Raw genomic sequence first — 13,009 nt, 5'->3', positions numbered from 1 at the left:
TCTTTTTACGGTTGTTAATATAATTTACCTTAATTATAACTTATCAACTCTGTTGATAAATCAAGCATTAGATTCTTATGTAGACTGGTATTCTTATTAAAATATTTAACGTGTTGTGCCGACTTTTTCAAGGCTTTCCTGCGCATGGACAAACATGTTACTGACAAGCAGCGGATAGCACGTGTCGAGGACGTGATACTTCAGGTATGAAGCATGAAATAACAAATATATGACGGTATAATGAATCTGTACACATCACGGATACGAAGATATATAGTGACGTATAAAGACGCCGATGATACGAACTGCATGATGCACATTATTCCTTTTATAGTTTTTGTACGGAATCGTCATCCAAGTATATAGGATCCGACTTTTTTCTTGGCATACTCTGACGTCCTTTATTTACGGACCTTATACATCATGCAACGTCCTTGTATTTTTTTCCGTATGCTGACTTTGTACGAACTGTGTGAGGGACCGTATACAGATAGTTTCATGCAGTATGTAAACAAATCTTTCAACAAATGAAATTAAGCATTACCCAACAATACCTCCGGGAGCAACTCAGCATGAATGTGGTAGGTTTTCCTGCGATGTTCAATTTTCAGTTTCATTTCAGTTTAATGACATTTTCACAGATCCTTTTATGTATTTCACTCATGGCCTGCTCATTTGAAGGTATAACAACAATTAGAAAGTGTTAAAAGGTTTAACAAATTATGTGCTTTTGGAACTGAATTCCTTCCAAATTTAAAGAAACCTCCCACCAGTATTTCCATAATCAGCAGTGATTTTCCTGAGACGTACCGCAAGTCCAAGACCGGTTTGCTCAGTTTACCTGTTTGACTGCAACGGCACAAAGATGAAGTTGTAGCATTTCAATGAACTAAAGTACGTCCCTGTGTGTTGGCCAGTTAATTAGAGTGTTGGTTTTCTTTCCCAGCTTGGCCTGGCAAAGTGTGCTGATACATACATTGGAATACCAGGACGGCTGCGTGGAATCTCTGGAGGAGAAAAGAAAAGGCTCTCATTTGCTTCAGAGGTATAATAATATGCACCAAAGTGATTTCTCGCGTGCGTCAATGTACGCTACCTCATGAGTTTAATTTCCAAATGACTGAGTATGCGTCATAATTATCAATGTGCCCACAAGCCATTTCCATCATGCATATTACAAATGATGCATTGAAAAATAGCCTGGTTATTAACCCCGGTTGAAAAAGAAGTCTTAGAGCCTGGTTATACCCTGGTAACCCTGGTTATTTGCAGAACGAGGGTTACCAGACTTACCTGGAATACCAGGGTTACCGGTAACCGGAGTTTTTGAACACAGGGTTCAAGCCTAGTGGGTCTAGTTCAAGAACCAGCATACCCCGTTTTTTTTTAACTAGACGTAAAACAGGGTATAACCCTGGTTTTAACAGGATTTTGTTGCCAGGGTTAAGTGGCACACTGAAAACCATGAAAGATCGTTGCAAATAAAGAGGCAGTGTGGTCGAGTTATGTGTCTTCTCTCTGACCACTAGCTGGATTTGTTTCATGGCAGTCACCCGTTTAAATCGTTGGTAATGCATTGTTAAAAGCCAAATGAAAAGCCTCTCTGCCAGTTGAAATTTTAAGAAGTTTCCGTTCTCTATTTGTTTTGTGTACACCACCCTACACGCTTCTTGCTTTAAATCTAACCGTGTATAAATATTTTTTTTATTGTTGTCGAAATATTTGTACAAACATTAAACTGACCAGCCGTGTTCATTGGTAACAACTCTTATACGAGGTACAACTACGACAGAATAGAATAGGAGGAGTCCTTGCATTCTTTAGTTGTCGTTGATATTTTGATATTTAAATGTCCTCATTCATCAGGTCATAGCAGATCCGCTATTGCTGTTTGCTGATGAACCAACTTCCGGTCTTGATTCTTTCATGGCAGAAAGTTTGGTTACAGCACTGCAGCAACTGGCAGCTCAGGGAAGAACTATCATCTGTACCATTCATCAACCTTCATCTGAAGTCTACGCCATGTTTGACAGGTAATCTGATATGACAATATATAAAGTGCTTCTCGAGGTTTGCTTTTTTACATTGACCCAGCATCCATATCGGTACTTATTCTAGGGTATATGTAGATAAACAATAAAAAATAACGTTTATTAAGCGCCAAAATATTCATAGGTAATTGTCCCAGACCGTTATCTGTTTTGAGAAGTTCTCCAAGACCAAGCCGGGTCGAGGAAAACTGCGAGCTTTAAGAAAGGAAGTCAGTAACAGATCCAATGACATTTTCTTGTACGTATTTTTCTAAAGCAAAATAAACTAAGGTTGTTTTTATTATCTTTCAAATATTTCCCCTGAAAGTGCGATTGGGATGTCGTCATTTCAATGTCTTTCAACTTTTCACAAGTGAGTTAATGTCCTGAAACACTCATCAATCTTGAAATTTCCTGCTAATAATGTTGTTAGAGACAAAGAAGAAAGTCAAATTTAGAAAACTTTGGGAATATCATTCAGGGAATGTAATCAGATATGTCCCATTTTTAACGGGAACATATTGCGTTATGTGACACATTAGGATTTATAATAGGCTCGCGAAAATAGAGCGAAATTGTTTGAGTGTCGAAGGTAATTACGTTTGGTTTGGTTTTTGTATTACTACGCTCTGTGATTGGTTGGCAAAATTCAAGCCACTTTCCCAACCAATGAGAAACAAAACCAGAGCCAATCGCGCCTCGTTCGCACGCGTTTTCAAGCGCTGGGCACCGGTTACATCTCTTTGCTTAAAATGGTAATCGGTTCATTATGCTGTTTGTGTCTTTTTGTGATTGGCCAGAGTGATGTTGGTTTTGGTTTTACGACATTCGATTGAAAATATTATAGATGCAATTTGGCGTTGTCTAATCAGACTTCTGGTTCAGACACAAGAACTTGTAACTCGTGCAGAATTAAGAATCGAGGCTTTTTCTTTGGACTTATTTTCGTGTTCTTTTGTTATTAATCAGTTTACGCAATTTCTTGAGCTTTCCCTTCAGCTGTTCCAGCTAATGCTTGTACCTTGTCGGGGTTATAAAAAACGTTTCTTAACAGTGATATGTAGCGCTGATCTACTCCACTTAAAAACTAAGTATCTGTGGTACCTTTATTTCTAGTATCCTGCTATTGTCTGAGGGCAGAACAGCTTACATGGGTTCTACAGCTGATGCGATCCAGTATTTTGACAGGTAAGTGTTCACAAACCGTTTTAGTACGATTGAATTACAGTACTGTAACTCATTGCTAAGGAAACAAACACGTCACAAATGCGTATCAAAAAGGATGTTGAAAGGTGTTTTTGAAGGTAGTAATAGTCTTATTTTCAATAGCTATTTCTTTTTGAATGTTCCGTTTTTCACACAGAAGTGTGAGAAAACTGTCAAAACGGAGAGGTTTACGTCGTGTTAAGGCAGCTGCAGTATATCGAGAACTTCTCAATTAGAAGCGCGTTTATGTTCCATACTGTCAAAAAGCTCATATAGAATCATACTATTTGATAATGTGAGGGATAGTTCCGTTTTGTTGGCCCACCAGCTTTGAAAAGCCTTCCAAAAAGCTATAGCAGAGGAGCAGCGTAAGAACATGTCATCTAAGCCCACGGTGTTTTTAAGAGAGGTTACCATCACAAATGAAAACACATAACATGACTAAACAAATAACACCAGCGCTTTCTAGAAAGCCTCAGTATCATTTTTCATGCCGGATCAATGCAGACACGAAACCTCAGTGACTTAGTTTCCTTCCAATTGATTCAAGTAGAATCATTCTAATTTCGAATATGAAGATTTTATACTTAGATTCAGTTGTATATTTCTTGGGTTAACATTTAGATAAAACATTTATCTGTAGCAGCCCTTGGATACTAAACTCATTTTCTCTTGATACTAAACTAAACAATAATAAAGATTTAGATTTTTCTCCCCTTATTTTTTGGAGATGGTTTACTGATGGCTAAGGGTGAAGGGGATATTCTTGTGATAGCTATGCGAATTAATTGAATAATAGCAGTAAAATATCCACTTAGGTATTTGTTATTGACCGTTTCCCCAATAATATCAGGGCACTTCTGCACGGATATCTCATACCATCAATGTAATTTCCTGCCGCAAAGGACTGGAACTGCTTACCCCGCCGTCTAGGGGAGCACTCCTCCCCTACGTGCTTTTAAAAATCTGTTTTCTTCTTACCTCCTAGATGCCGATCAAAGCTGTCATATTTTTAGTTTATAGTCTCTTAATTCTATTTTTGAATTGAAAATACCCCCTTTTCGATTTTATCACTTTATAAAGATGTATGTATTTGTTGATATTCTTATTGTCTATTGCAAATAGGTTTATACCAGCAGCCGTTTTTAGTGTCGTCACGCAACGCTTCTCCTGAAGGCACTAAAAATCGGCTGCGAGGGAGACTAGGCTTCAAGGGTATCCTACAATACCTTTCCTTTTATATCTGCACAGGTTGGGTTATCCTTGTCCCCTCAATTTCAATCCTGCGGATCATTTTGTTCATACCTTGGCAATTGAGCCTGGCGATGAGGAAACCTGTCGTAAGAGGGTTCAGGTTAGTGTCTCTTGCCCCTCACTCCTCTTACAGAAATTGATTTGCCGGCAATGATAGTAGCAAATTAGGTGGTCGGTTTGTTGGCAGCGGTGGGGTAACAGTGTTGCCGCCGTTGTTGTTAGGGTTAATACGTGTATATTGCAACCCTGTTTGTACACCAACAGTATTTGTAAAACAATATATGAGATTTTGAACCGGTATCACGTAAACGAATACAGAGGCACGAGAGGTGTACTAGTTGGAAGGTTTACTGGTATCACGAAATTTAATGTAGAGCTATTTCTGTATCAACACCACCGCCTGTCTCTGTAATTCATGTACAGAAGTAGAAACTTTAATGTTATTTGTTATCATTCATGTGAATTCTAAATGCTTCTATTCAGGAGATTTGTGGCGTGTACAGCTCGCGTGAAGCAAAAGATACTGACCCAGAAACAGCAGAAAGACAGGTGATTATCTGATATCTGTTGCCAAACACGAGTTTAGAGGCTCACCTAGTGGCAGCCCTGTGTATTCTTCTTATAAGAAAAGGACCAATTAAGGCATCTTAACTCTGAAACTCCATCAGTGACAAGTCAAGGCCAATGGGGCGGATGGGCTCAGGACTTTTGAAGGATAATGGTACTGGGAAGGGAAAGGTTGCTGAATATCTGGTGAGTTTGACATTGCGGAGACCGAGGCCTGGGGCAAACGTCGAATCGGCTTAGTCGAACTTAATTCGTCGAAAAAAGAATGAAGGAGTGAATGATCATCGCTGTTACATACGCAACTTAATTAAGCAGTTGCGAAAAGAAAGCCTGAAAAAAAATTCAAGCTTGAACGGGATTCGAACCCATGACCTTTGCGATGTAAGTTGCGTATATAACTGCGATGATCATTCATTTATTCAATACCACAGCAAGTAGTTGCCAGGCAACTCTTGGTACCTCTTAGAGATGAAAAGGAATCAGCCACACATCATGCAAAAAGAGATATTCTGGTACCTTTCTAGGGTTTCATTTTTTTTCGATAATTTCCGACAGTTAACCCCGTCATCTTTCTTTAGCAGTCTCCCTGAGTCGGTAGGTAACCTCTCAGGGTCACATTGTCATTAACTTAGAATGTTTGAGGATGGTTCTAAACCATTAATTGTCGAAACCCTGATATCCTCGTTTATCTGTTTCTTACGTGCAATACATGCTACGGATGGTTGTTGCAGGAAACTCCTGTAGCACACATAAGAAGGGATTCACTCACACACCGTTTCCATTGTCGCTTTGTAGGTCAAATGGTTGAGAAGTGCACTAGTAACACGAACGTCGGCTCACCTGAGCTACTGAAAATTCTTTTAGAGGTCGGGAACTTCAGAGCCGCATTATCATTTTTTGGCAGAACTGAGGCAGCTTTCATTTTGCTGTGTTGTGCGGGCTGTTGGCTAGCCTGAGAAACATATGCCATTCCAATCAGTTGTGTGTGGTAGCCTGTGATCCTGCCCTTTTTGGTTAACTTGTAGGAGACAGTAGGGGCAAAACAAAGACATTTTGAAAGGGTGGATTTAATTAGGTGATATGATTTTCCATATTCTATGTTTACACAATCTTTCCCATTTCAGGACTCCTTCAAAGATGACGATGATGCAGTCCGTCGCTCACCGTGAGTCTTTCATCTTTCAGTTGTTTTCTGTTATTTTACTCATTTGAATACGGTTTATAACAACGTTTCGGAGTGACAGGCTGACTGACTGAATGAATGAACGAACGAACGAACGAACGAACGAACGAACGAACGAATTAATGAATGAATGAATGAATGAATGAGCGAGCGAGCGAGCGAGCGAGCAAGCGAGTGAGTGAGTGAGTGAGTGAGTGAGTGAGTGAGTGAGTGAGTGAGTGAGTGAGTGAGTGAGTGAGTGAGGGAGGGAGGGAGGGAGGGAGGGAGGGAGTGAGTGAGTGAGTGAGTGAGTGAGTGAGTGAGTGAGTGAGTGAGGGAGGGAGGGAGGGAGGGAGGGAGGGAGGGTGGGAGGGAGGGAGGGAGGGAGTGAGTGAGTGAGTGAGTGAGTGAGTGAGTGAGTGAGTGAATGATTGAGTGATTGAGTGAGTGAATGAGTGAGTGAGTGAGTGAGTGAGTGAGTGAGTGAGTGAGTGAGTGAGTGAGTGAGTGAGTGAGTGAGTGAGTGAGTGAGTGAGTGAGTGAGTGAGTGACTGAACGAACGAACGAACGAAGGGATGGATGGATGAATGGATGGATGGAAGGATGGATGGATGGATGGATGGATGGATGGATGGATGGATAAATGAACGAACGAATGAATTAGCCATTGAGCGAATGATTTCCATTGCTTATAACTGACAATGCTTCAGTAAATGAAGTGAAAGTCAAATGATAACATAAACTTTTCATGCGCTGCTCAATCTTTTTTTTTTCCTTGTATGGCCATTATCTGATTTTATTCCTAATCTTTAGGTACAAAGCTTCCTGGTGCAAGCAGTTTCGTTCTGTTTTCTGGCGATCCTGGATCACAAATAATCGAGATGATGTTATCTTCAAAATTAGACTCTACGAGAGTATAGTGAGTGCCAATGATTACAAAACCGTAAATCTTTCTGCTTTCACGGTATTTAGTGATTCCATTTTTTCGCGAAGGGTTGGGATTTCGGGACGTTACTACGTAGTTGATTAACAACGAAATAAAGAGCCTAAGGGGCTTCAGGTGGGAAGTCGTCTCTTTATCAAATGGTAACGAATATGTTCTTCGAAGGATGAAAAAATGAAATAAATAACAACTTTCCAATCTCTAATACAATACTTTTCTGTCATTTTATTGCAAGCAAACTCTCAGTTTAAGTGTGTACCTTTCTAAAAACGAGAAATGGCACCAGGTATACCAGTGTTTGTCTCTTCGAGAAAGTTGATACAAATAAAGGAGGTAAGGTCTCGGACGAGCCACTGGAGGCCTAGTCAACCGGAACCAGTAAAACCCAGCTCTGTAGCATGATAAAGTATCTACTTGTAGTGCTACCCACTGAGTTGTACCCATTTATATTCCTGGGGGATGGGCAACAATATAGAGTCTGAAAAAACAACAAGGCGACAGAGGTTGAACCACCCACCGGCCTTCAGATCTTACGTCTACTCGCTAATCACAGCTGCACTAGCCTGCGTAGCTGGCGATATTATCCTCGCGCTGCGCGAATAAAGAAATTTAGAATTACGTTTACAGCAAACGACAGAAATGACCCCGTGACCAAGTTTACCCTATATTTACCACTCGCTGTTTTCAGTTTCTCAGTAAAATTGAGTAGTTTTGCGTTAGCATCAAAAGTCAGAATTATTTTGCACTGTTCTTATCTGTGTGACAATTTAATTTTTTCAAGAAAACATAAACTCGAATCTCAAGTTTGCCGTTTGTCGTAGACGTGATTCTGAATCTCTCTAATATATCTTTTTGGCGGCCGATCCGCCTTCCAAAAATGAAGACATTACGAAGGATTGACTAGTCATATCCTGCACCTAATTCTTGTGGTGATTTTTTTTGCATGAAGAGTTATGTATAAAGGAAGTTCCCTATGTAATCTTGTTCAACTACGTGATGAAGTCTGAAGTTATCAGACGAAATCGATCGAAGAATAAAACTTGAGTAAACAACATTTCTCTGATGACGGTGTAGCTTACTACTTTTTCTTTTTTTTTTTAATTGTTCGAAGAAAAAGCGGCGTAAGCCGAGAGAAATCACATCTTCCCCACTCTGTCGCACACACAGGTTAGAGTAGCACCATATCTCCACCACCAGAGAAAATTGAATGTACCCGGCTAACAACAGCGGCCTCTAACAGCATGCCTGTGTTTAAGAAGAGTTGTTCTTCTCACCTTATGTTTCGTCTTCAGTTTGTAGGTCTCTTAACTGGAATTATTTACTTCCAAACAAAGATCAACCAAGCTGGCGTTACAAACATCTCTGGAGCGTTTTTCTTTTTTCTTGGCAGTATCACGTTTGACAACATTGGATCTGTTGTCTTTGTAAGTGTTTTTGAACCGCTGTTTGTTGCATTTAATTTTCAGTTCTGTTTGCCGTGACGTTGTTAAAGCGGTATTATCAAATAAATTCAAAAATTTTCAGCGTAAAAAGCAAGCACAGTCAGTCTGCTAAGCTTGCGTTTGCCAGAATCGAATCGCCAAACAGACAGTAATACCATAGGTTTTGTTACGTCTTTAGTTCAATATGCGCTTGCACAGTAGTGTATGGTCGAGCAGAGCATTGAGGACTGAATTCAATGCACTCCATGTTGTTTTTATTCCCCCGAAGGATTCACCGACAGGAACAATGCTCATGGACACTCAACGGTCTTTGTAGTCTCAGTATTTCAGATTTGGTTGTAAAGAAAATCTGAGGTTTTCTTCGCCATGAAAAGCGAGAAGAGTCAGTCTGAGGTTCGGCTGTCAGAATCGAATCGTCAAACAATCAGTCGGTTACCATAGGATTTGTCACATCTTCAGTTTTCAGTGAGAGCCAACGGTTCATTTCGGTGGATATCAGTACCTCTTACTAACCGAGTTCGAGGTCCGTACAGTCAGTTATGGACCGACTCTTACCCATTGATACCGCGCTTGGGCTATAAAGGCCCAAATAAATGATCTTGGAACACAGGAAAAAACATTTTAGGTATTTTGCTTAAATGTTCCCGTTGGGTGCCCCTGAGTGCTTTTTGAGCTTACGGACGTTTGCCGGTGTTCAGTAGAGAGAATTAACAGGCTGATGCAAGGCAGATTGTTTTCGATAAGAACCTGACAGAGAGAAGTTCGAAAATTTTGCAAAAATTGTAGTCAGGTTGTCGGACCAGTTGCACCGCTCTGGATCAAGAAACCTCATAAATGACGACTGAGACAAATCTACTTGATTATTACCTGCTGTGAATTCCCTCAAAAGACAAGCGATCTCGACGGCTGGCCCTCATGTTAACTAGGGTCATGCGTTTGCCTAAAGACGATCTCGATAAATTGCTCTTGTTAAACGAAGCTATGTTGGTTAAATTACTTATCCTATCCATCAGTAAAACTTGTTTGGACACCATGATGTTTAACCTATTTATCTTATATATCAGTTTTCCTTTATTAGGTATTTCCCGTCGAACTATCTGTGTTTTTGCGGGAACACCACAATGGGATGTATCGTACTGATGTTTACTTCTTGTCCAAAACCCTTGCTGAGGTAGGTATTCATCCAAGCCTATCATGGTGATTGGTGTCTTTAAATTTGTTTCGGATGTAACATGGGGTTGATTTGCATGTGAAACTTGAAAACAGAGGAACAGCCGCGTAATAGCACCTTTAGCCTTAAAACGAGCAATTTTCATCGACTTTCAGTGGTTATACTTAATGAAGTTTGAAACGATAAGGGTTGTGTAATATATACAGTCTTTGGTAGATATAAACAGAGACTTGCCATAAGTTTGAGACGCGAAACAAAAGTCATCAGTGAGAGAAGTCCTCCTGACAGGACAGCATGAAATGAACTTCAACAAAAGTTAAAAATAAACGCACTCTTACTGTTTGTTTGTTTATTATTGTTTTGGTTGTTGTTTTTCCACAGGTGCCTTTCTTTGTTCTTTATCCGCTCATCTCAATTACCATTGGGTATTGGATGATTGGTAAGAAAAAAATGATGGCGGTAATGGAGGTTTTCTTGGACGTTTTCCGATATGAACTTGGGGCCAGAAGGCGTCGCCAAAAAGGCAATCAAAACTAGGCGATAGCTGAGACAAACCTCGTCGGCTCGACGGAGAAATTATTACAATAATCTTGCAAGACCATTTTTTGATTGACTGACTGACTGACTGATTGATTGTTTGATTCCTTAATGGATTAATTGATTGATTGATTGATTGATTGATTGATTGATTGATTGATTGATTGATTGATTGATTGATTGATTGACCGAGTGACTGACTGATGATAGATTGATTAACTGACTGACTGACTGACTGTTGATTGATTGATTGATGGATTGATTGACTGATTGATTGATTGATTGATTGATTGATTGATTGATTGATTGATTGATTGATTGATTGATTGATTGATTGATTGATTGATTGATTGATTGATTGATTGATTGATTGATTGATTGTGTCTGCAAATCCAAAAACAATCTCTGTCTTTAAAAGTTTTAGCCTTTATAATTTTATACTTTTCAGGTTTGCGAAACAAGGTGCTTAGTTTCGTTTACACTTATGGAATACTCGCTTTGGTTAGCATGGTTGCTGTGTCCTACGGTTTGTCCCATTTTATTAATTCATTATTTGCATCATAACGATGAAGTTCGTCCAATGAGGAATAATACCATTATTGTACTTTTCGTAAATGTTAGGGATGTTCTTAAACAAGTATTTACCTCGAAAAAGGCAGAATAATTGCACGCTCGAAATCGCTAGATTTTTATTTGCACACGCGCACGTGACGATAGACATCATCATGTAATGACGATCGACTTTAAAAAAGAACAGCCTTTTAGTCTCTGAGATAATCCTAACATCAAAAGCAAACATCGCGACTTCGATTTACATCGAACAGACCATAATGAGGTTGTAATTGCCCGTGTGGATGTTACTGATGCGTTGGAACCAATTGAGACCGAAGTATGAAAATAACCACGTTTAGTGTTACATCCTGTCCATCCAATCGCTAACCCCTCCCCACCCCCACCACCACCGTCCCCACCCGCAATACGCACTACCCAACAACCTGGATCACATTACGCCCAGAGAAATTCTCCAAAAGGTATTTACTGCCCTAAAGGGTATGATGTTTGCAAATGTTGCAAGTTTCGTCCAAAAATTGGGTTTTGTGTTGCCCTCTAGTTTGAAAAATTGTGTGTGGTCGAAAAGTATCATTCCTTATTATAAAATGCAATTGACTACTTTAAATACGCAAACGCCACGTCTGGAAACAAGCGTGTGTCGAGAATGGTCTGAGACTGGAAAACAGGGTGGCAAACAAGTCCAGCTAAAAGTTCCGACAATTAGCCAAAACCAGACCATGCTGAGGTTTCCTCCTGTTCCTTTGTAGGTCCGTGAAGGCCGTTTGTGAGGAGGTGTAGGGATTTTTCTGGATTGAGCAAACCCTACATGTTGTTTAAGTCACTACTTTGCTCTTGTTGCAGGGTATATCATTTCCACCGTATCACCCACTGTACCTATCGCATCCTCCATCAGTGCGCCGTTGATTCTGCCGCTGTTTCTGCTTGGGGGATTCTACGTTAATAACACGTGAGTGTTTTCGACTCGAAGATCTAGCTATACGAGCGCTTCGACTCGAACGCCTTATATTCTTTACTTTCGGCGAAAGCGCGTTTGAACTCACAAATTAATGAACACATGAGAAAGTGAAAGAGAAAAACAAACATTCCACGCGGCAACTATTGTGTAACGGTGGCAGTGATCTGAAGTGTTGTTGTTGTTGTTGTTGTTGTTGTTGTTGTTTATTTAGCTCAAACTTTTTATCCAAAATGTTGTTTGGTTATTATTTATTTAGCTAAATGTTTGTCATCAATTAACGACGATTAGCAAGTCTTTAATTCCTTACTGGTCTTGTAATGTAGAAACTGTTTTTATTCTGTATATAAAGTCCAGGAGTGTGACCATTCTCCTAAAAGTTCTTGAGAAGTTCTTTAATTCATGGGATGTTTGGGGGGGAGGGGGTAAAGGGACCCCCGCCTATTTGTACTGTTTGTATTACGGGCAATTTCCCAGTTCAGTCCCGCTTCACACCTCCCCACAAATGCTGCTGTCCAGCCCTTCCTTTTCCGTCACACTCAGACTTCTATCTTTCTCTTTTCCATGTTGTCTGCCCCGGCCATCTCCTTCTTCCCTTAACTTCCTCACGGTTCGATGTCAGATAAACATGAGATAATTTATAGTAATACACCCCTCATTTTCGTGGTTGTCATGGTTTCGGTATTTCTGCTGGTTTCAGAGATCTAATCTGTTATCTCAGCTTATTAGCCAACAGCAATCCACAGAGTGTACACTATGTTTTGCTGCGTTCAGGAGCCGCGCTCGTGCTGTGGATGTCGTTTTTATTTTTCACTGCCATGAGATGCGACTAAACCAAACCGACTGGAGATACTAGTCACGGATTTGACTAATCAGGTGTTCACAGTCAGGAGAGAATACTTTTCTTTCGGCGGCAATACCCTTTAAATAAAATTAAAATAAATCACTTTATGTAAGTTTCAATGTATTTAGCGCAGAGCGCTAATTGGGGACACTTTCCAAATCGAATTGGAGTTTAGAAATGTTGGTTTTTGAGGAGAGAGGAAAACCAGATTACCCGAAGAAAAACCTCTCGGAGCAGGGACGAGAACCAACAACAAACTCAACCCCATATGACGCCGATTCCGGGAATCGAGCTCAGGCCACATTGGTGGGAGGTGAGTGCTCCCATC

General features: G+C 40.2%; 1 protein-coding gene and 1 long non-coding RNA gene across 3 annotated transcripts in view; one reads left to right on the top strand and one right to left on the bottom strand.

The window, feature by feature from the left end:
* Positions 1-13,009, top strand: part of LOC146486296 (protein white-like) — a 28,706-nt gene that overhangs the window by 10,598 nt on the left and 5,099 nt on the right. The window contains exons 4-16 of one of the 2 annotated variants that reach the window (XM_085100037.1): positions 133-204; positions 947-1,045; positions 1,867-2,033; positions 3,147-3,218; positions 4,488-4,590; positions 4,974-5,039; positions 6,182-6,222; positions 7,033-7,138; positions 8,455-8,586; positions 9,683-9,775; positions 10,157-10,214; positions 10,761-10,838; positions 11,726-11,831. In XM_085100037.1, coding sequence (XP_084956163.1) covers positions 133-204; positions 947-1,045; positions 1,867-2,033; positions 3,147-3,218; positions 4,488-4,590; positions 4,974-5,039; positions 6,182-6,222; positions 7,033-7,138; positions 8,455-8,586; positions 9,683-9,775; positions 10,157-10,214; positions 10,761-10,838; positions 11,726-11,831 — 1,193 coding nt within the window. The remainder of the gene's footprint in view (positions 1-132; positions 205-946; positions 1,046-1,866; positions 2,034-3,146; positions 3,219-4,487; positions 4,591-4,973; positions 5,040-6,181; positions 6,223-7,032; positions 7,139-8,454; positions 8,587-9,682; positions 9,776-10,156; positions 10,215-10,760; positions 10,839-11,725; positions 11,832-13,009) is intronic. The other variant, XM_085100038.1, reaches the window with a different exon arrangement.
* The window catches only part of LOC146486297 (uncharacterized), a 1,353-nt gene continuing 414 nt past the window's right edge, over positions 12,071-13,009 (bottom strand). The window contains exons 1-2 of the long non-coding RNA XR_014860237.1: positions 12,273-13,009; positions 12,071-12,230 (exon numbers count right to left, since the gene is read on the bottom strand). The exon at positions 12,273-13,009 is cut by the window's right edge and continues 414 nt beyond it. This is a non-coding gene — a long non-coding RNA (uncharacterized LOC146486297). The remainder of the gene's footprint in view (positions 12,231-12,272) is intronic.

The sequence above is a fragment of the Pavona decussata genome, unplaced genomic scaffold (genome assembly GCF_977016875.1).
Source record: "Pavona decussata unplaced genomic scaffold, jaPavDecu1.1 SCAFFOLD_21, whole genome shotgun sequence".
In the NCBI taxonomy this organism is placed as follows: domain Eukaryota; kingdom Metazoa; phylum Cnidaria; class Anthozoa; order Scleractinia; family Agariciidae; genus Pavona; species Pavona decussata.
The sequence above is the reverse complement of the archived record's forward strand: the minus strand, read 5'-3'. Positions and strand labels throughout refer to the sequence as shown.